The sequence below is a fragment of the Amblyomma maculatum genome, chromosome 4 (assembly GCF_055883805.1).
Source record: "Amblyomma maculatum isolate TAMU_Amacu chromosome 4, ASM5588380v1, whole genome shotgun sequence".
Lineage (NCBI taxonomy): Eukaryota > Metazoa > Arthropoda > Arachnida > Ixodida > Ixodidae > Amblyomma > Amblyomma maculatum.
Window position 1 is genome coordinate 75,061,535 of NC_139347.1, and position 23,662 is coordinate 75,085,196.

General features: G+C 41.5%; 1 protein-coding gene across 6 annotated transcripts in view; it reads right to left on the minus strand.

Annotated features, from left to right (window-relative positions):
- The window catches only part of ATP8A (ATPase phospholipid transporting 8A1), a 125,571-nt gene that overhangs the window by 31,650 nt on the left and 70,259 nt on the right, over positions 1-23,662 (minus strand). For 5 of the 6 annotated variants that reach the window (XM_084601969.1, XM_084601968.1, XM_084601971.1 and 2 more), the window contains 14 exons: positions 17,604-17,712; positions 15,514-15,613; positions 12,680-12,778; positions 10,383-10,428; positions 9,280-9,394; positions 8,790-8,859; positions 8,572-8,699; positions 5,724-5,803; positions 5,579-5,619; positions 5,429-5,485; positions 4,488-4,596; positions 2,469-2,599; positions 531-697; positions 177-234 (listed from right to left, as the gene is read on the minus strand). In XM_084601969.1, the coding sequence (XP_084458095.1) occupies positions 177-234; positions 531-697; positions 2,469-2,599; positions 4,488-4,596; positions 5,429-5,485; positions 5,579-5,619; positions 5,724-5,803; positions 8,572-8,699; positions 8,790-8,859; positions 9,280-9,394; positions 10,383-10,428; positions 12,680-12,778; positions 15,514-15,613; positions 17,604-17,712 (1,310 nt within the window). Of the gene's footprint in view, positions 1-176; positions 235-530; positions 698-2,468; positions 2,600-4,487; positions 4,597-5,428; positions 5,486-5,578; positions 5,620-5,723; positions 5,804-8,571; positions 8,700-8,789; positions 8,860-9,279; positions 9,395-10,382; positions 10,429-12,679; positions 12,779-15,513; positions 15,614-17,603; positions 17,713-22,464; positions 22,526-23,662 lie in introns of all 6 variants that reach the window. The other variant, XM_084601970.1, reaches the window with a different exon arrangement.

Genomic DNA, 23,662 nt, shown 5'->3' on the forward strand with positions numbered 1-23,662 from the left:
AGAGATCAGAAAAACTGCACCAAGAAACCCTTCTTCAAAACCATAATGCACTAACCTCTGCCACTGATGTCAAGCTGGTGCACGTAAAAAGGCATGAGTTACACATGCAGAAAGTGTCTTACGGTAGCTATGCAGAAAACCCAAATGTAATGGCTTCCATATGACAACAAACTCACTGTGTTCTTTCTAAGGATATCGTGAATTTCCTTGGGATCAAGACCATCGTCTAAAGACCTGGAAAAAAAAAAAGAAGACAATATTGAGAAACACTGCCCTCAGAATCCCCTTCTACAGAGGCAAAACAGATAAATGCCGAAGAGAAGCCGGTGGGACTGTGTCAACACACTACAGCTCTGTCTAGAATAAAATACTATAGACACATACAGAGTGCTTAACCTTGCATCTAAACTAGTCTAAGATGCTGTCTTAAGTGTAAGCCAATTAATTTTTTTTTTTAACTATATACCTGATCCAGCATACAGTTCATTGGCTGGACAGAAAAGTAAACCAGTACTATAAACGCTACCCACCCGTATATTCGACCGGCAATACTGCAGCGCTTGAATTCCATGATGTTGCAGGTTAGGGTGCCAGTTTTGTCGGAGAAAATGTACTTCACTTGGCCAAGTTCCTCATTCAGGTTGGACGTCCTTGCCATGGCAGGCGTATCTGTATCTTCGTGGTACATTTCTGCGTCCTAGGAGTGCAAGCATGGAGAGATGCATGTCAGCCTGACATATGTTGGTGCACCTCCATTTCTACAGCAAACAACCACCTGGCATGCTGAAAGTTGTTGGCAAGAAAGACATGCTCAAGTGAATGGAGTGCCGTTAACTGCTCACAGATTAAAGTTTACCACATCACGACAAATTTATACAGCAGTGGTAATGACAACCTTACTTAAGAAGCCCACATAACGCACTGACTAAAAGTGTTTTAGTGTGCAAATTAAAAAAAAAATGAATAGCTTCGTTCCCCTTAATTTAAACGTAATATATTCTGAGTAGCATATCTACTACTAATAGTTATCGGTTCCCCAATTTTTATATATCCTGCCACAGACAACCATACAAGTGGTCAAACTTTTTTGCCACCTTCTCTACACGAGTGAAGTATACTGTTCTCCCTCCCAAAGCACTGGCATCAAATCTTAATGAGAGACAGAAAGATAATTTACATTTCCTGAGTGTACCTGCACTCCAGGTGGCCTGTTTAACTCCTTAACGAGAGACAGAAAGATAATTTACATTTCCTGAGTGTACCTGCACCCCAGGTGGCCTGTTTAACTCTGCAATAACTTCAAAAAACAGTCAATAAATTTTTCTTTGTAGAGTATTTCGTGTATGGGAACCTGGCCGTTACACATTGCATTTTTTTCCAGCTTGGCCTGCTATGGACTCCACAGGAGCTAGGCAGTGTGCTTTAATATCAGAGTGACAAATGTTAAGCAAATACTTTTTAATTATCTAAGTCTTGCTGGACAAAACTTGGCACTCGTACAGACTGCACTATGCTGCTAGCATGCAACTGCTACTTTCACGAGCAATCAGAAGAAAATACTAATACCCTTAGTTATTAATCATAGCCAATGTGAATTCACTGTTATCTGTACAGTACCCAACTATTATTGCCTCTTTTCTGTTGGAAACTTAGAAACATGAAAACAGTTTTAGGTAATTAAAGGTCAGTTTCTCTTGATGCACAAACTATGTAGCACCATCTCTGCCGAAATTAACCAAGTAAACAGGCTGCTGTGATTAATAAATAAACCAACTGGTGATAGAGTGGCAACATTGCACTTGCCAGTGCTCCCTTGCTGTGAGGAGTATTCGCGTGATATGGACCTGTATCCTCCTCCGCATTACGATAAGCCTCATGATATCACAGAAGCAATAAGAGCAGCCTCATTACTTTTGGAAACTACAATGCGTGGTGCAACTCAGTCTAAAGCTAAGTATTATCCCAAATCACACATATTTTTTCTCTGCACACCACAGTCATTGGCAGAACCTTCAGTAATGATATAAAAAAGAAGAACCGAACAAGGGTAAACAGGGTACGCCTCAGGTCACAGATGAGCCAACGTTTCGACAAGTGGACTTGTCTTCATCTGGGTCTTCGTCTGGGCCCAGACGAAGACAAGTCCACTTGTCGAAACGTTGGCTCATCTGTGACCTGAGGCGTACCCTATTTACCCTTGTTCGGTTCTTCTTGTTTATACCGTGCAAACCATCTTCTTCCTTTCGTTCTACCTGAATCTTCAGTAATGATGACATACCAACTTGCTATCTCCGTGTCTATGCCTTATATATATATATATACATATATATATATATATATATATATACATATATATACATATATAAATATAACCCTAAAAGTTTTCTCAACACACCACTGTTTGTAGCTTTGATCTAGACATAACTGAAACCAATGAAGTCTTGCTCTGTAGAGGTCAGGGTGCATACCATGTTGATGAAGCTGGCCTGTATGAATCGCACCATTTCCAGAGTCACCTGCAGGCTGATGGGAATGAGGTTGTTGTACAGAATAATGAAGGTCAGGAAGTTGTAGCCGAAGTTGCTATTGCTGCTCAAATCTGCAAGTAAAGGCAGGAGCACAAACGATGAAGAACCTGTTAAAATGACAGTACGAAATGACCTATGAAAGCAACATGACAGGGCCACCAAATTACATCTAGTAACATCATTTACTATTCTTTACTTCAGTATGAGGTGACAGGTTGCATACAGGCTTTATGCCAGACTAACATTAAAATGCCTAGAAGCATACTGACCATTTGTTTTTGAACACTTTGACAGCTAGAGGTCCGATAAAAATTAACATTTTGCCAAGTTTTGAATACTAGGGATTTCAATGCAACCAAGGTCAAATTTCAGTGTAGACAAAAGTATGCAAATACAGATAGACTGCAAAAGCAGACATGTGACAGTGTGCAATATTAAATACCCTCCAGAGGAGGCTACTACAAAGCAATGGAAGTTGCTCGATTGCTGCTTAGCTAAGTAGAATTTTGTTTTCTTTAAACTCAATCTTTATCATTCTTGTTTGGCACCTTTTTTTCTGAACATGCCTTTATTAGGATGTACAACACGTGGACTCTGACAGGATTAAGTTGCTAGTGTTAAGGTTAGACCCTGTTGGTTTTCAAAACCTCTACATCAGACCAATAATATATATATATATATATATGGGCTGCGACATGTTGTAACGAAAAACTCCAGATTAATAGCACTAAGGTGCCCTGGCATTTTGCCTGCCAAAATGTCAAGGCCAAATGCCAAGGGCAGAAACGCGACTGCCAAAGCCGGGATTCAATCCTTTATCCCACTAAGCCTACATGGCAAGACAGCTTCAGATACACAATTTAGACCTGGAAAACCACCATTTTAACATGCACCGAAAGAACCTGCTGTGCGGCATATACTTACAGTCTCCTAGAAGCAAAGAGGAAGGGAAATGTAAGCATACCAATCATGCTGTGCAACCACTTCATGTTTCAATGACACAGAAAGATTGCCTTAGAAGCATTACATATTCAGCACAATCTTGGTTAATATGAAACAGGTTGACATAAATTTCAGGACAATGTGAATTCGTAAAAGTACCCTGCTAGAGTGCACTATATACAATGCGCAGAATTTAAGATGTTCCAAATTCTCAGCTGTAAATAAATGTCAGCCATGAACAGACCTGCGCATTGATGCCTTTACCATGCTTGCACATGCTGATTTTTGTTCTTTTTTTATGAAATGAATTTTTGGATATAGTAAATTTCTTTCCAACTCTAGGAGATTGGTATCAACGAGAGTCTACTACATTTAACTTAGTTGGTAGAAAACAACACCCCCTTCAAGTGCAGGATACTGTCCAAAGGGGGGGATAAAATCATAAAGTTTTCAGTCATTACTGACAAGCCTGCCAAGACTGCACAAAAAGAATTCCAATCCTTTCGTGCTTAATTATTCACTTTACAGGCCTCAAACTTCCTCATCGTGAACCACTACTCGTTGCAGGGTCTCATTTATACTGCTTTTGACGTTATTATAGTGCCCACATTTCTACCCGCTCAGTGGATTTGACAGTATTCAGGAAGATGCGTGTGCAGATGTATGCGCAGCATCTGAGGAGGATACTATTTCGATAATGTGCAGAGATAAAGGTACATTTCTGTTCCGGCACTTCAACTTAGTTCCGTTCTTTGTGTACTGTTTCCGCTCGCCTCGCCACTAACATTTGAAAGTAGTAGCACCGTTTTACTCGTTGGACAAAAGTCTGCACCTGAAAGAAATATTGTTTACTAACTAGCTCAGGTAAATACATGCGCAATATACTACAATTCAGTAATCTTAATGTTCTCTCTATGAATAACCTCAAAAACATGGTGTTAAATAAAAGAATAACTACGAAAGCAAATGTTGAAAGGGTGGAAAAAAAAAAAAAACACAGCATTGTGGTGCACATACCATCCAAGCCTAGGTACCAGTCAGTGCTAGCATGCTTTGCCGTCCAAATCTCGCTGGCCACAGAGCTGATCAATGCCAGGACGATAAGCAGCAGAAACAACATGATGATCTGAAAAAAGCAGCAGCAGCAGAACATACTTCTTCGAGAGCTTTTTTTTTTTTATCATTTTCTGTTGGTTACCAAATCATTTCAAAATAATGAGTATAAGCATTTTGAAAGAGCAAAAACCAGGAAAAGAAACAAAAACTGGGTTTTGACCAAACAATGACGTGATGCGGACCAGCCTATGACGCTGTGGACACTGTCATAAAACCAGCAAGGGTAACCGATGCGTAGGTCATCACTTGTCTGAAATGATCACACGCAGGCTTGAAATTCTGTCCTTCAGCAAAAGCTGAGTGAATATCAACGGCCAGGTATCTAGTGACATCACACATGCAAATTTACATGTATAAATCTTTCCAACTGAGACCACAAAAATAGACGTTTTAAAATTCATTTTCACTGCAAAAAAAAAAAAGTACCTTACAGCAAAACCTGTCACAAGGGCCAGGAAACTATGAAGATTGCACAATGAAAATTTCAGTAAAATTCTAGGAGGTAGAAAGAATGTTAGAGTTGCTTTTCAACATTGTTTAGCATTGTGTTTAGTTCAGCTTGCTATGATTAATAAAGTGTTGATATTTCTTCCTTTATTTCTTCAGCGACTAAAATGCAAACACAGTTCGGAACTATACGTTTAGAAGAACAGAAAGGTTGAACATTATTGAATCTTTCAATGCATTTTTGCTAACACGGAGAGCAAAAATTTGAACCCTTGCCATACAAGTAAATTTTAGAGCGTATGATTCAGAATGGTGCAAGACAGGATTTAACACGCTCCTACGGAGAATATTACATGTTCCCTAAATCAAATCTAGTGCAAAAAGCACACACACACCTGGGTGTTGGTGACTTTATCAACAGTAGACCGTTTCAACGGGGCGGCAGTAGAGTTCTGTTGAAAAGGATCAAAAGAAAAATGTTGCATTCAACTGCCAAGAATTTCCATCAAACATGTTTCATGTCCCGAAGAAAGAAACACACCGACCATCATAAGCTTAGTTTCATGGCCTGTGTAGATGACTATACCTGCGATTAGAGAACAAAAAGGAAAAGAACAGCACGGTCACTACCACATCATGTGCAGAAATGAAGCAGTCACGGTTACATTGTGGCCACCAAGAACCACTCACCAAATGCCCACGTTGTGTTCTTCAACATGGCACCGCGAAGGAGGATCTGGTCGGGGCTCAGAGGAGTTGTTTTTGGAGGCCTTAGGAAGACGCAGAAAAGCATCATCAAAACCTGGCACCCTGCTCTACTACCCCACACTACCTCTTTTGATGTAGCTAGTGAGCCACTAAAGCATCTTACTAATCATTCTTGCTCTCGATGGCACACAAGAGCAGAAATATTAAGAGCACGTCCATTTAAATCCAAGCAGTTTTTGCTATCACTATCTCAACATCTCTACAGCATTTATGACAAACTATCAACCGCTACGGTCAAATAGAACCGAAGAGAAAGAGCGACTTTTGGCTCTTGAAGGACTCCCCATACAGCCAATGGCGATGACCGACTCTCATGACGTTGATGATCAATCCCCTTGAACCCATTAGTGTGATAATACAGGTTGCGGCCGATGAAAAAGGGGTCTGCCGTGGCTTAATCGAATCAACCGCGGCATCATGAAAATTAATCGGCTCCCCTGGGCGGCATCTACGGTTCTTTTTTAGTAGTGTACGACTATAGCAGTAAACAGCATGTGGCTACTGAGGCCAGTTACCTGCCACAACTGCTGTCTTACCTTGTCAAACACAATAAACATTATGCTGTGGTGATTTTGAAAGCTCCGCTCTGACAACAAAATGATGAACTGACAAACACTGAGGCCCTGGAACACAAAGTTAGATGCGATTACCTTTGCAGAGATTATACGTTAAGAAGCTATTAGGGGATACTTAAGTATCCTTAAGAGTTTGCACGATAGCACTGTCATATGGGCATTATGCATTGTTGATAAGTGATCACCCTAATTAGTGTAGCACTAACCAGCAGTGCTAGTTAGTGGTGTTAAGTGGTAAACTTAAGTAGTAGAGCCACTTAGTGGCGCTAATTAATGGTCTTAGTTTTAACCAAGAGCTGCTGCATGTAATATGCGGCTGCTGTCTACTCAGCGATATGAGGCGGCAGCATAGGTCCCCTAAACTACCGCAATGAACAAATGATCCTTAGTGGTGTAGAGGTAGTACTCTCAACAAAAAGGGAAGCAGTTTGATTCCAGTGTCCTCACTTAAGAGGCACTTTGAACGTAGGATTTCCTTAGCAACGATGACAAGGCATGACAGCTGGTGATCATACTGTTTATCCTGTTTATCTTTCAGTAGCAGAAAATTGGGAGGATTAGTGGCTTTAATGTAACGTACGTGGCTGTCAAATTACCACCAAAAAGATCTGCACACACTGCGATAATAATGAGAATATTTGTGCAAATGGGCATAACAACAGAAAAGCTACATGTGAAGGGAAAACTACTGGTTGTCTCGGGCTATTGTCGTCTTTGTAGAAAGGCGATAACATGATGGGTTCTGTAAATTCGGCGGGACAAAAAAAATAAAAATAAAATCTGCTTTAACAAAAGCCAATGCTTTCCTGCAATATGCATCAGAAGAGCAGGCACTGTAAACATTTTCGAAAGATAAGACTTACACTGTCCTGAAGAAAGAGGGCACAGCTTTTTATGTTAACACCTGAGTTTACCAAGATGTGTGAAGCCACGTACGCTTATTTCGAATGTTCAAAAAATGATTGGGAACTTTCTCACTGCAACGAGGCCTTGCATATCAAAATCCCAACACAAATGCAGACAACCTTTCTTCTTCTTTTCTATGCGAAATTAAAAATGGTTACATACAAGGACTTGCCCTCCACCGACACACCGTCAGGTAGCGGCCATTATGTTGTTGTTGTTCAGTCGTTCAGTCGTGTCCGACTCTTCGTGACCCAATGGACCATATCACGCCACGCTTTCCGGTCTCTCACTATCTTCCTAGCATCACATAACTTCATCTGCAGCGCCTCTAGGATGTCATCTAACCGTCGCGTTCGCTGCCTACCCCTTCTCCAGTGACCCTCAACCTTTTCCAACATCAAATCTTTATACACAGCTGCATTTGTGAAGCAGCCAAGGAGATAGCAGTACTGCAGCACAGTTGGCACAGACCACCGCCAACAACCTTATTTTGACACCGTATGCTGCAGATGCACGTACACTCAGCGCGAGGACTTGAGCTTGATATATTACTAATCCGGAGGGAAGTTTCCAGAGATCAGAGTCCCCTCCGTTTTCGGTCATTTACCGCCGCTCTGTGCACGGACTAAGTCCACACGTAGCGCAAGAGCGCCGAGCCCCCGAATAACGGGCGTGTACCAGACAGTCGTTCTAAGGCATGCAGTGGAAGTGGGTGTGTGGTGCGTCTGCGGCGCGCTAAGGGCCAAAGTGCAGGCGTCGTGTGCGTGGCCCTCCTCGCATCGAGTAAGGACGCCTTCGAGCCAGCGCCCCATCGACAGCCATCTTTCACCGTGTCTGACTATCCATATAACTTTCCTTTTCTTGTCCTATCTTGCTGCCATCACAAATTTTACGCTTTATTTGTCTAATTGATTAAGATTGGTTTTGTGTTTGCACTGTTTGTCGCGTTTTGAGTTTGCCTACACTTTGTGTCTCACCCTTGTTCTTTTAATTCTTAACTTTGTTCTACCTGCTAATAATTAAATGACTTGTATATTCTCTGCACCCTTGGAATTTCTTCTAATTCATCAATGCACCGACACACGTGAACCCTACATAGGCAGACCGGTCAAGTAAATTCTGTTGTCAATGCTGACTCTGAGGTCAGGAGCTGGCGTAAAGCAGCCCTGTGCCTCCACGGCTTGTGCCTGGCAGCCGTTGGCCAAAGCAGTTTGTGACAACAGTTAACCAGCGTGCACACGCCAGCCAACGCATAAGGCTCATCAGGCAACTGGGGAATCCAAACTCACTTGGGATTGGTGATACGAATGTTGCCTGTGAATTCGTACAGGTGGCGATTTGGCAATTCACACTCCACATAGCCTTGCAGCTCAACGAGACTCTTGGTTGTAAGCATTCCAGCTGTCTGAGTCAGACCCTACAGAAAAAAAAAAGTGGTGGGCAAAACCATAAATGGCCAAACTTGGCTCGCATGGTCCCAGCAGGATACTACTTCTGCATTTCTTACCTGCCTTATCTTGAGGTTTGTTTCACCATCAAGGTTCGCAGTTTCGATGTAGCACATTCCTTGTGGTTCGCTGCGTGCAAACAGAAATTTATGTATGCGGTTACGTCACTGGCACAACTAACACAAACACAAATGCTGCATCATAAGCAGCTTTGTACTAGGTATTTCCATTCCAGGAGTCCTCATTGGAGCTTCGCGGTCTCAGTCAAGGCAGCCTCCTCTAACGCTTCAATAAAACTTGTCGAGTGTAGCTTGAACCTCTCTTGATTCACCAATTCGTACTAACTATCCTTTGTTAAACACTTCTCTGCACTGTGTGGAAAGTAATGCCAAAATATCACGGGTCCCCTCGCATCGCATGCAATAGAAGACTCCATTATTCTCAACATGGCACGAGTACCGCTCCCATGATGTAGGCCATCAAATGAGCACTTTTCATAGTTTCTGAAAAGAGATTACCTAACATGGGAGAAGCATGAAATGGCTATACCTTGAAGACAAAAGGACCAAGTCAGCTGGAAAAAACTGCCCGCTGGTGATCTTGAGAAAGTCGCCCACCACGACCTGGTTCCACCTGATTCCTTTCCATTCCCCATCCCGAAGAGCTGAAAAGGTACAACACAGTTAGTGCCTGGTCAACAAAAGCTTATGAACTGCAATGATCATTACCCTCATCATCCACCTTTCGTTATTTTCTTGAGAAAATGGTCCTCCTTACGGATGAATTAAAATTAGAGTGCTGGTTAGTTTAAAAGACACGCTTTACATGTCACCATGTCAAAAATTTGTTGCAGTTTAGCTCTGGTTAACCCTAGTTGAATTGCAAAAGCAACGGCGGAAGCTTCTTTTACCTGCTACATTATTCCCCTATCAAGCCCTATCAGTGTAAGGTGCTACATTATTGAGGGCACTTAAGCTCATCCTTTAAGGGTATGACACGAGAGCGTAAGCTACCAGCCCATATATAAAGTCACGCTTCAACCAAGCCGTATGGATGTGCCTGCGTGTCGTAGGGGTAACGAGGATGCAAACGGCTCTGGCAGGTTGATTCTGATATCACCTTCTCATATGAAAGGAGCAACCCGAGTTGGCAGCTACTGGCCGTGGGATAGAGGTAATGTAAATTCAAATGTCATGGCAGGCTGATTTTTTTAGAAGGAGACCGTAGCTATGCTTCTTCACGGTGCTACGCCTCTTCATGGCATAGCTGCGGCCACTCAAGGTCTTGCTTTGGCTGTCGTAGTAATGCTTTCGCAATAAAAATAATAAAGCTAATCCAGAAATGCAACAAAATGTACCTAGTAGTCTCAAAACAAATGGAAATGTGTAGATGATTGAACCTAGCATGACCTTTGACATCACTGAACAAGCTAAAAAGGTGCCTTTAGCAGCCCAAAATGTTGTTTTCATAAAAATTTAAACATTCAGTCACTGGAGCATATCGTTAGCCTTTGAACGAGTAAGCTCCTTTCAATTAAACATTCTAAATGTTGCAACAACAGGTAGGAATACATCATTACACAAGTAAGCAAAAAAAAAAAAAAAAACAAGAGGCAGTTTTAACGTGTGCAACGAGCATGCTTTTCTGCTTACCTAGCACTATACTATTGTTGATGGCATCATCTGCTAAGTGTCGTTTCTGAAACCAGAAAAAAATGAAATAGTAATTAGGCAAAAGCCTGAAAACTAAAGAGAAGGTAACAAACACGTCAGATAATCATAGATAAATAAATGCATTTAATTTGGACAATTTCAATAATTTGCCACAGGTACAGAGAACATATTTCTTTCTTCTTCCGTATGCAGCATTGTCACTGTTACTATTCAGTAAATCCTTCAGACAACTGCTACTATTACCAACACATCACGCTGCATTGTTAGTATGCATCTAAATATACTGGATACAAATACACTGCCAACAAATTAAATAGACCCATGTATGTACACTCTGGATCAAAGTCTTCAGGCCATGCAGCTTACTTCTGAGCTTTGTAGTGCACTAGGCGTATAACAAAAGACAAAAAAAAATTACAGCTGTCCACTTAAGTCTGCTTTCACGCAGAAATGCAAAAGCATGGCGAGTTCCGTGCAGGGGTTGCGAGTTCTGCATTTTGTTGCTCAGTACCGTTGCTTAGTTGCCGTTTCTACTGGTCGAATTCGGATGAAGTAAAATTTCAGGCCTCCAGGGGGGCCAAATTTTCGTGATGGCCCACCTATATTCGTAAGTCTCCACTGAGTTGGCCATTTTTCAAATTAGATTAGAGACCGATTTCAGTCAAATTCAGATGAAGTCAAATTTTGGGGTCCAGGGAAGGCAAATATTGGGTGGCTCACCTAAGCTTGGAAACCACCACTGAGTTAGCCATACTCGAATAAGGTCAGAGACCGGTTTTGGTCACATTCTAATGAGCTCAACTTTCGGTGATCCAGGGGACCAAAATTTGGGGGTTGCCCATCCCAATTTGGTGGTCGCCACTGAATTGGCCACACTTGAATTAGGTTAGACATCGATTTTGGTCAAATTACGACAAGGTCTAATTTGGGGGGCCTGGGGGTCCACGGGGCCAAGTTTTGGGGGTGGCCCGTCCCAATTTGGAGGTCACCACTAAATTGGCCATACTTACAGCCGGGACATTTCGACCTCCCAATCGAGAGGAAGCAGGCACTCCTCCTTGGTTCCTGACGTATTCTAACAAAACAGGATACTGATATGGAATAGAATTTAACTAAGGGAATCTACACTGCCGCACATACGAGTTAGTAAAAAATTTTGGTTACAGGAAACCTTGGTTACAAGTAGGGGTTGGAGTTTTTAGTTTTATTTTCAGAGAATTCAGTTGACTTTTTTCAGCTTTTATTTGCAAGCAGAACTTCCGTTCTTTTTGTCTAATATTATTTTGTGCTGAAGAAATATCGTTTTTTTTTCCGGTGAGATAAGAGCCATCCGTCTACAGTTAAAAGTGACGTAGTGTTCATTTTGGATTTTCTTTCCTTGCATGTTGTTTTATGCACTTTTATTTAATGCACAGTTGGTCACATATACAGCTAAGCTTCTGGAAGAAAATTCTATTGTCGTGATAAAAATTAGTGTTATTGCAAAAAGCATATTTAAAACAAATTCACATGTTAGACAAAGGAATAACTGAAATATTATTCATTACAACCAAATTTTTCGATAACCCAAATCACTTAAAATCAAATGCGCGTCTCTCAGCTTGTTTCTGAGAAGTGTCACGTGGCAAGAAACTGGCGGGTTCTGGTCTTCGCGATTTCCTGGAAGCACTTGCGCTGCAAATGCTCTGGTATGTCCTCCGCCCCTCGAAGTTCCTGCCTTGCTGCAGGCACCCATCCTCGGACGCTTGATATGTTTATGAGGGTCGGGAAGCATGGCTGCCATTCTCTCCCCATTCGCGAGGCCATGAACAATGCCTCAAAACCCTCAACCGCTACTGACTTTTTTCGGTTTAAACCGAACCTTTTAAAATGCTTTCGGCGTACCTTTATCACTGCTTTTCGGTTTAAACTGAAAAGTCCAACCCCAAGTTACAAGAGACATCTTTTTCGAGTCCCTTGAGTGTCTCTTTTAAAGAGGTTTCACCACATTGCATTAATCCATGCAATGAACACTTTGCTGACGTGCTCTGCCAATGCCCTCTGCTCACACCATTTATGAGCCAAGAAACGCTCTCAAATGTCTCGAAAAGTGAGGACAAGTTTTCTTCTCGACCTACAGAGAATTAGACCTTGCTAGGGTACTGCAAGCACCCTGCTACATGGTTGAAAACCAAGCTACGTGGCCTGAAGACTTTTGGCCAAGGCTGAACTTAAAAAAAAAAAAAAAAAAGGCATGCATTGATCAGAGACTACAAAGAAAAATAATGCAAACTCACAAAGTCCTCCACAATTTCTTTGAGTGCAGAGACAGCAAGAATAAAGAGAAGGGGAACCGCTGTTGTGTAGCGACCTGTTGGTGATACATTTGGGATTTGCTGCAAGGAAAAATTGACAAACATAATATAAATATATCCAGATTTTGCGCACCAAACCAAAAAACACCGGTTCAACTTCAAAGCTACCGAGACAGAGCCTAAACGCTCAATGAAACAGCTGCAAAATCTACAAAGGTTGCAAGACCTGTACAGAGCATGAAGCAAAAGCGAAATACAAGAAAAATGTGGGTTTATTTATTTATGACACTATATGTGCCAGTATAAGACACTATTACTAGGACCGATTTTTTTCAGCATGCAGCTCTTTTCTGAAAATGCACCCCTTCATATTGTCTGAGAAAATCCGATGCCAGCACGATGCCAAGAACTTGAATTCATGGCACATAAACTTATTCAATGAAACCAAGGCTTTGAAGGAAAACAATCTGGCTGGAAATGTGGATTAAAGTCGAAATGTTAATCGATATAATAAACTGCTCAATGTAAACAAGGCCCTCGTATGGGCACCAAAATGTCAAGCAATTTTTTTCATTCAGCAATATTTAACCTTCACCTTACCACATGCACTTACAAAGGAAGCCTCAGTGCAAGTCAGTGTTAAAACACAATTTTATCAGGCGTAGTTTTAAAATGCAAAAGCTGCTGTTAGTAAAATAAAGGTAAATAAACGAGATGCTCATTTTGATATACATATGAAGGAAGCCAGCAGTCAATAGAAAGGAAAGCATAATTTTTTTTTTTTAAGTTGTGCCGCTGATTCAGTTGGGAAATCAGTACTGTAACCATGGTAGACAGAAGAGAATTCAGCAGAAAGTGACGAAAATATGTAAGGCAGCTGTATGAAGCTTATAAACAGCTCGCATTCTATGAGTGCTTGCCAGCAACTGTTCCACGACTCCTCATCAATCAAAAGTTGCTTTTGATCGCTCAGCCTCTGACCTCTGCTTATTTTCGGCAAAGGCTACGTGTTAAGTTTCATATTGGTTTAAAGGAACAGAACACTGGAATTAAGGCCTCGAATTTTTTCCGGCGCAATGGAAAGATTGATGTCTAAAATGTTCGATTCCATAACGGTTTTGGTAGAAACGCTGTAGAACATTTTTCGATCAGTGCATGTGCCCGTTTTTATGTAGTCCGATGCTGGAAACCATGAGCAGCGACCGCAATGACGACTGGTGGTGGACGAAAAAAAACGTACCGAAAACAAATATAAATTTCATTTACCAGATAGTAATCAGAATTTTTTTTAGTGGAGCAACGTCCTTTTTGGTTTCAGACTCAATGCTGTTGCGGCACGATAACGCACGCCTCATCGACGAAAGTTTTAGTGGGCCCTATCGTTTCATTCACAGAATTCCAAACACAGTGGTGCCACCTAGTGGCAAAACCTGAAAGCATGCCTCTTGAGGTGCGAAAGGACGGGTGGTTTTTATTTTAGGACACACTGGAGAGAGCGAAAAATATAATAAGTTATGACAAGCACTCCCAGAAGAAAAAAGAATTGTGTGCAGTTACGAAAATCAGCGATATTTTACTGGCATGTAGTCACGTGGGGTACTACACTGAAAGTAATAAAGTTTCTCCACTAAATAGCGCATCAGTTGCTTTTATGCGATTTTTGATGGCAAATTAAAATTGTAAAGCCACTTTTCTTTGACATTGCAGTGCTCAATCTGTACTATATGAGGCAAGGTCTTTTTATCTCCACCATAATCTCATGACATATTTTGGCCAGTGTTCTGTCCCTTTAAGGGGTTTAACATCCCAAAGCGACTCAGGCTGTGAGCCACGCCGTTGTGGAAGACTCCAGAAATTTTGGCCACATGGGTTTCTTTATAACGGGCACCTCGCTTTTTGCCTTCATCTAAAAGTGACCACTGAAGCTGGGATTCAATCCTGCACCCTTGGACACAGCGGTCTAGCGTCCTAACCACTGCGCTACTGCGGCTAGATATTTTCAATTTTCATTCTGTTGCAATTTTGCCACAAAAGGCACTCACGCCACTTTGTGTCCAAATAATAAAAAAGAACATTGAATGCTCATAGTGGCACAAATTTTCGGTGACAGATAATGCCCATTAAATGCTGCTGTGGCTTCGACAGTGAGTGCGTGATGATGATGATTATGAAGTCATTCACTTTCCATTGGGAGATCACATCTTTCACTATAAAGTAAGGATGGCCAGCAGCCCAGTGATAACCACACAGAGAGCTAACACTGCAAATGAACTCCAATTCAGCCAAATAAGGCGTAAGAATGAGGCAGCCCGTGACAGAAACAACAGCTTGAGATTTAGATTTGTGATCATTGAAAATAACTTGCGCAGTGGATGAGTTAAAAAAAAAAATGTCACTCACAATGGCACTGCGGCACAGCGCATGCGATTGAACCAGAGGAGGGGGAAAGTAGATTTCTGTCATTAGAGATGTGCCCGTCAAAGCAAAGATGCTCTTCGTGCGATTATCATCAAGAATAAAGTCGCATGGCCTGGCATCCGGAGCCTGCTCTAGTTGAACAAAATGACACAAGTGTCCAATGTGGAAAATTCGTGACAATCTGTCAAATCACGAGTGTATTCTCTCTCTCAGTGTGCATGCATGCATGTCTGTACTTGTCGGTCAGCCACCACTGTGAACAAGGAAGCCGTACAGGCCCTGGAAATCAAGTTGTTCCCTTGCCTCTCTATTTTTTTTTTTAGGCTTGACAATGTGCCCATTTATTTGCTATTAATTACGAGCAAATCTAAACGACAATGGTCGTCATGGTAGCTTACCTGCAAAAGGGCAATGAAGAGGAAGAACACATTGGCGTATCGACGAAACTGTTCAAACAGGAACTTGGGAAAAAAGGAGATGATGTTATATTTCGCAGTCCTAAAGGGGGAACGAAAAAGAAAGAAACTCACCATATAGGCAGCACTACAACAACAACTATAATGACAAGGTAGCTTCCTGCACTGGCCGTTTTGAACACACAACCAACAGAACTGTTCAGCTGTATGTCAGATGAGCGACAGAAGCAAAAAGACTGACATGCTCAATATGAAGAAGAGACTATCACTCTACAGTACAGTATACTTATGCTCAAACACTATCTATACACAAGTAGACAGAAATCAAGCTAAAATTACTACTTTGCTGTTAGATGCACCCTGTTTAATATCAACTTATCACATCCTCTCTACGTTAACCCTTCAGTGGAATTCATTGAGAAGAAAGTGTGGACTAGTTACGTCATTACGATTACTGTGTACAGTGCAACAGGGCGAAGGGCATGAAAGCTCGTTATTTTTAATCCGTGTTGCTTTCAGGTAATTTGAACTGTTAATTTCATTGTTAATGTCATATTTACTTAAACTGTGCCATTATCTTATTTTCCATTCCTCTGAAACTATTTTCCTCTCATGTGTGTCAAGTTACCAACTGTTTTCTTTAAAGAGATGCTGACGGCAACCCTATACAAGCTTTATATTTAGTAAACTTTGATTCTACAGCTCTTCCAGGGCACACAGGTGTTCATATTGCAGCTAAAGGACACATAGCTGAAGAAAAGGTGCTTAAGAAACATCCCACCACTAGATTCAAATTTGTGACAGCTACACCACAATGGACTCTGTAGAGTTTAGGAGTGAATGGTACTATAGCCTAACCTCTGGGTACAGTGCCAGAAAATAGTGCCGACACACCGCAGTTAACTTGCGAAATTCTCCAGTGACAAGTTTTCTGGCTTTTTCTAGATATTATGAAAGCTCGGCTTTCCGCTGAATTAGTGTCCTTGTCATCAGACTGCAGTAATCTGTTGATATAAGCCCGATTGGTTCTCAGAGGCATTTTACTAAGGCGTGCTCAGGCATCGACCTCAGCAGTTATAAAAGACGCTTAAACAACTTTTCACCCTGCGGTGATGTTTGAAGTCGGTGCATGTATTGTCACCTTTTTCAAAAACCTATGCATTGCGTTCAAGGTTACCATCAAAGCCTTCAATAAAAGAGGCCATAAATAAGCCTCGCGATTATGGTTTTAACCCCATTAAGTCGTCACTGCTCAAATCTAAACTGTCTCACTGTAAAATACTGCGTAATCGCCCCCTCACGTGTCAGCACCCCCCCTCTTTTTCTGCAAATCTCACATATCCATCTACTACCAAGTAACCCCACCCTGCAGGTTCTGAAGAAAAGTATCTTTTTGAAATTTTTTCTTCGAGTGCACATATGTATCCAAGCCAACGTGGGAGCGTTCTTTTCGCCCACTTCATCCGGCTGCCGTTTTACTGCTTGATGGTGTCAAGGTAAGAACGTATATTGAACGTCTCTTGAGTTCAAGCTAGATCTCAAAAAGTCTGCAAATGGGACTAAAAGTAAAAAGCCATGCACATTCAACGGACTCAGATTGGGAAACTACATGATTGGCCAGCCGAGATTGGCACAGTTTTCCCGAAGACCAAGAAAAGCTGAAGAATGAAGGTTCTGACCTCATTTTTGGATGGGAGTCCACTCCAGGGATATACCTTAATAGTTTTGACAGTGACTTTTTAAAAAGGCAAAGATCGCAACGAAAGTTTCCGCAAATCAGTTTTGCTAAAACAGTGCAGGCTGCGTTGCATACTTTCAGTGGCCATTATTTTCTTCAGTCCCCATCTTGAACACATGCAACAAGCCCCCCTCTCGCTCCCTCATATTTTGCTTGATTTATCCTTTGAGTAGAATAGAGGGGCACTTTCTCTGTGTTTTACGGTAACTGTACAGGCCTTCCAACAACATTTTTGCGCTAGAAAAAGGTCATTTTTGGCCACAATACAACAAGCCAGTCACTTACTGAGACTATATAAACAGAAGCAACAAATAAAGACGTTCAAGAAACTCACGTGATGCCGTTGGAGCAGTACTTTTGCTTCTGTGGCCTATTGAGGTGTATTGTGCGGTGCTCACCCGTCTCATGGTGTTCACTTGCTCCCGACGTCTTGTCATCCTCTTCTGCAGTGTGCCCAACAAATAGAAAAACATAACGAAAAATAAACAGAGGTATTCTGAACTTCGTATACATCCATATCACAGACTACGAAAAATTCTAGCATACATATTCAATTTCTGTACTGGCCACAGGTTGGCTGAGCTTAAGCTACTTTCAGAGAAGTGTACCACATACGAATACTAAGTATAATGATTAAACATGCAGACAAGAAGCAGCTGTGATTAATCTCTAACCGTTCCATAAGGCTTGCTTCTGCACAAGAAGCATTTGAAAGAAAAACAACTCAAGAATAGCACCTAAGTGTTGCCTTTAACAATATATTCTACCCCAACCACCAAAATGCACTCTCTATAAACTAATAACAAAATTCTAGCCAAACAATGTATATAGTAAAGGCCACAGGCTGCAACAGTCTGCGAGCCTCCTTTTACAGGACATACCGTAACAGTCCAGGTCAATGCACTCACGTGGTATACAACTCAGTTCTAACTAGTACTGCTGAAATATTACAACTACGAGCTGTCACTTTGAGAAACCTTATGCAACATAAAATTTTTGTACAAAACAGCCCGACACTGACCCATTAGCAAGATAACAACACTGCATTTACATAACCCATAAAATAAAATAAATGTCACGTGAGAAATGATGATAATCTGTGACACATATGATGCATATCAATGTAGCAGTTTAACATGCCTGTACAACAGGAATGAAAGAAGATAACCAGGGATGTAATTTGTAAACTGAGTGCAAAAGCATTAAGCAGTGTATGACACAGAACACTGTAGTTAAAAAAAATGCTTCCATTTGTTCGCTGCCTACTTTGAAAAGTGGTATAGCATAGAAAGTGATAAATGCTTCTGGTTGCATAGCATTTATAGGTTTCTGTAATCCACCTGTTTATGTCACCAAGTACACCTATTGCATTACACAAAATGTCAATCCTATTTAATTAATCTACTGCAGGAGGCAAGAGCCAGCTTATAAATAGGCTGCGGCAGTGTGTAGCAATGCACATGACTTTATGTTGAAGTCGAAGTTGCAGAATGCAAGATCTAAACAGGAGGAAAACTATTTAGGAGGGCTCCTACTCTCAAAGCACTCATATATTCTGTCCATTTTCAAGTTAAACCAGAAAGAACTAGTCACGATGCTTCTACTGCCATTCCATCAGACCGAACACTTCACCTTTATGAGTTGTATAATATTTGTAGTAACTAGGTCAGTTGTAAGTCTTGTTATGACTTGGTTCGATTAATGCGAGATACACTCCACATTATTATAAACAAGCTTCAAAGCAAGGAAATACATAGGCAGCAAGCCATACAATATTTAATAGTGGTAAAGGGATGCCATACAATATTTAATAGTGGTAAAGGGATGCCATCAATAAATTTAAGAAGTGAGCATCACTACAGCCTAGGTTTTTCTGCTTTCTGGATAAATAAAAAATAAAAGACGAAGCAATGACCCAATGAACAATGGTGGGAACCAGACCAAAGCCTCTAAATGTGTTCTTAACACTCTGCCATTCACCATGTCAAAAGCACAAGTAATCAAGCTGCAGTGAGAACCTTCAACACATTTAGGTTGGTAGTGAAGTCTCCCACAGCCAAGAAAAAAAAAAGTGTCATCATCAAAACCACCAGGCCTGCTTTGCTGGCTGGAGGGCAAAGGCCTTTTTTATTAATATCCGGTTAACCCTGTCCTACACGAGCCATAAACACCCAACCCAACAAACCTCACCCCATCTTATCTCGCGACCTGTTTCTATGCCACTTTCACCTATGTCTTTTGCCACTTGGAATCCACTTTTCCCTAATCCACTCTGGAATCCCTAACAAAGTGCCAGTTGTGTTCTCAACATTACAAGTCCCATCAAAGTCCATTTCCCCATCTTGAATGTAGGTAGGGTATCATTAAATCCTTTCACCCATGATCTTTTTTTTACCCACTGTTTCTTCAACTTGTCCTAGCATAGTAACCTCTATCATTTTCCTTTTGAGAATTCGTTGCACAGTCCTTGAAGAAATTTTCAAGTTTCAGGCTCTCAGGAAAGTACTGGATGACACAGCTATTATACATGCTGTTCTTTAAAAACATAAAAATACCGTTCTCTCAAAAGTACATAATGTTCTGAAGACTTCTTTACCAGCAGTAAGAATAGTCTCGATCTGTCTGATAACAGCAGCAGTCTGAACGGCTACACAAAATGGCAAGCTGGTTTGATAACGTGAAGCAAATAGTAACTAGATGTATACTAGCATATGCCAAGCTCATCATTTTGAAAGAAGGTTGCATGCCAAGATGAACCTTTCAGCACGTGCAATGTCTAAACCACTTTTTGGTTTTGAATCAACTGATAAAATCACCACTAACAGAACCACGCAGAGAGCAAAAAGCCCCAATGAAATGTTAGTTTGTCCATGCATGAGCAATGCACTCTTCAACAAAAAAAAAAAAAAGTGTTATGCAAGGATACTAGAAGCAGTTTATGAGCTATTCAAGCATGCATCATTCAGAAAAAGCCCAAGCTCCGGAGTATAATATAAAAGCGATACTTTCTTCAAATTATGAAGAAATGTTAAAAAAAAAACAGAAAGGATACAGGACTACCATAGTTTGTTTATAACTTAAACGAATGCCACCGGATAAATTAAATTAAAAAATCTGGAAGGTAATTGCAGACAGCTATCTCGACTTCCATGGCAGCTAAAGATAAGTAACAATAACCTCCACCTCCGCACCACTGCAACAACAAAGACGATGCAGCACCACAAGACATGCTTGACGCGCAACAGACTCCCCTTGAGCACAGCTGTGCCGGCCGCAAGAGGAAACTGTGGGTAAGCACAACAGTGATCCAGGCCGTAAATAACACGCATCGTGCAACATAAATCTCGCTGCTGACAGCAGACGCAAGCGCATTCTCTTTGAATAGAGTGCAGTCAGGCAGCTTGGGCTCTCGGTGAGCAGATACGTGGTTTAAGGCAGATAGGCATACACAATAACTTGAGCAAATATGTCTAGGTCATGCAGCCATCAACCTGTCAACTTCCTGAATGACAGCAGACGAGATTGGTTCCCCATTGTGCAACAGATGCGCTGCTCGCTGGAGTTAAAGACTATCTCTGTACTTCAGTCACAAAGTCTCAACTTCTAGCATTCATTCTCCACACAGTGGTGGAGAATGAGTGCTAGAAGTTCAAACTTAGGCTAATGCACTAATCTCATACTAAATCCCGGCCTTGCCGGCCACTTTTCGGCGGAGGCGAAAAGCAAGGCGCCCGCGTGCTGTGCGATGTCAGTGCACGTTAAAGAACTCCAGGTGGTCGAAATTTCCGGAGTCCTCCACTACGGCGTCTCTCAGCCTGGGTCGCTTTGGGACGGTAAACCCCACAAACCAACCAACCAACTGTGACCCTACCGGCTCACAGGAATTTTTTGCTGTAGTGAAGAAACTATGAACTATGCTACCTGGCATACTCGATAGATAGGATAATGTTTAAATATGCAAGGGGTAGCAAGGAAACTGTCAGTCTTTGCAAACGGACCTTGACGTAATTACAAACTTGCTTCAAGTGCATAATTTAAAATGAAAGTTAAAATATGTTCCCCTCAATCAGTGCTAGAGCCTGAATCATGGCTCGAAATGACAATGCTGTATAGCCTAAAAAATATTACAAATTACTAAAACAATATGTTTAAATCCCATTAAACCCAGAAGCTGCTGGCATGTGCACCTAACAGTGTAATAGGCCACCAGAAATGTAATGGCCTAATGTTCCCATTTATTCGAAACGGGGATAAAATCTCCGAGATGTGACAAGTCAGAAAAAGCATGTACCATTCCAAGACACGCCCCACATAGTCAACGTCAGAGAAAGGCACACACCCTATCCTTGAGACAGAAACAGATCTTGCGATTTTGAACGAAGGTCACTTTATGGCATTTCTTTAATTAAGGCAGCAGCCAGAGACAGAATCTTTTCGCTTTTTTTTTTATATTCATTGGAAAAGTCAAGGGCTCCATATCTTGAAATGATTAAGAACTACATCCTTTCACAAAGAATGTACGTCTGCAAAGGTATGCAATGCATCACTACCCACGCATCAAGCAAAGTGCGGCAATTTCCTACAAATGTCAGCAATGCACAAGGCAGCCTAATCACAATACGTTGTTAAGTGCAAGAAAATCTCGCACAACATCGAGAGCACCGAATACAGAAAACAGCAAATGGAGAGAGGTACTTCACAAAAGCACAAAGGACATCTACACAGCCATTCAGCACAGAAGGAGAGAAGAAAAAGGGCAGGGGAAACAGCTGCGAGTACTACTGGAATGAAAAGAGAGTGGTCATTCAACCTGTAGAAGAAGTGCTTCGCAACAAACCTCAGTGCGCAGCAGGTCAGTCTATAACAACACAAAAGTGAAATTATGGGGCCAATGTAATCATTAGGAGGACATCCAGATTGCCACACTCTGGTGCTGTATATGTGGGACTATTCTAATAATATGATGTTTATGCAGCTAGAATAAAAATGAATCTGGTGAGTAAGGTCGATTACAGCATGCGTGAGTGCAAACCAGAGCTTCAAACGATGAACGAAGGAAACAGCTCACACATAAAGAGACAAGTTTCACATTTAAAAGCTAGCAAACTATAAGTGGCACACATACAAAGAAGCAACAGGCAGCCAGACAGGACACCAACAACAGCAGCCCACAGCATAGGAGAGTGCTGTCTTACCAGCTGAACTGGAGGCAAAGCCTAGCATCGGAACATGCTCGGGGGCTTGCATGATGAATGGCTTATGTTTTTTACACACACAGACAAACACCGGGAGAGACAAGAAAAAGACTGGTCAGTCAGTGAATTACACGGAATGAGCTATGTCACTGTGATGGCTTGCAGCAAGCACAGCCCATTCCCTGGCAGAGTTCATCAGACGAGAACACGGCATGCAACTGCGTCTTACACAGCAAGAAATGGGCAAACAAGCCGAGAGCCCTATGCGAGATGAAGAGGTTTTCTGATAAGTCCAAGGTAAACTCTCTGAAAATTATCACTGTCCTGCTTATCACCCCACAAGCCTGGTAGCACATAAAAAAGGCACCCTCACATATCTGTCAGGCTCGATAAGCATAGAAAGCGATCAACGAATGAAATTGTATGACAGCCTTTTACCGCGGGAACAAACAAGAGGTACGAAATTGTAAACACCACATGTAACTTGAGGGTGCATGCCATGTCTAGATCACACCAGTTTTCACTGAAATAACCCATACCAATGATGCGCACAAATATCATTAACTTCTAGGACCTAAAGGATCTGCAGCTTACACATAATATATTATTAACCTCCAGGACTTATATGAAGCGACATACAAGTATATTTGCTGCCTACACATCTTATCACACAGGTGTGCAAATCACACAGGTGTTAGAAAATATGCAAGCCTCCATACTAAAGCTGAAGATGATTGTATTCAGTAGGAATTTGGACAAGAGTTCTAGGAACACAAAATATTCTAGCGTTTCTTTTACTCTTTACATATAATTATGGCTATATATTACGACCCTGCCCATTTCTTCAAAAAAAAAAAAATAATTTCACAATCTTTTTCCACTGCACTCGTCGAGCGAATCATGCAGAAAATCATGCAGACCACAGCTCAACACCAGCGAAATACTCTAAACTTAGCAGAACTCTACTCTAAGCAGGCCGTTCTTTCGAAAAACAAAGGTTTCGCAAAAAGCAGTCCTTGGTGCGTTATACCTGTTTAAAAGCAAAGCTTGTTTTGAGAAGCTGGCTCCTTCGTGAGGATGAGCCGAAAAGACTGGAGCTTCACAGCAGCATGCCGAGTTTCATTCATCTCAATAAGGCACCCGAGGTGAGGGAAACCATATGGCTTTTCTGTGCTATATAATATTTCAAATATTCTTT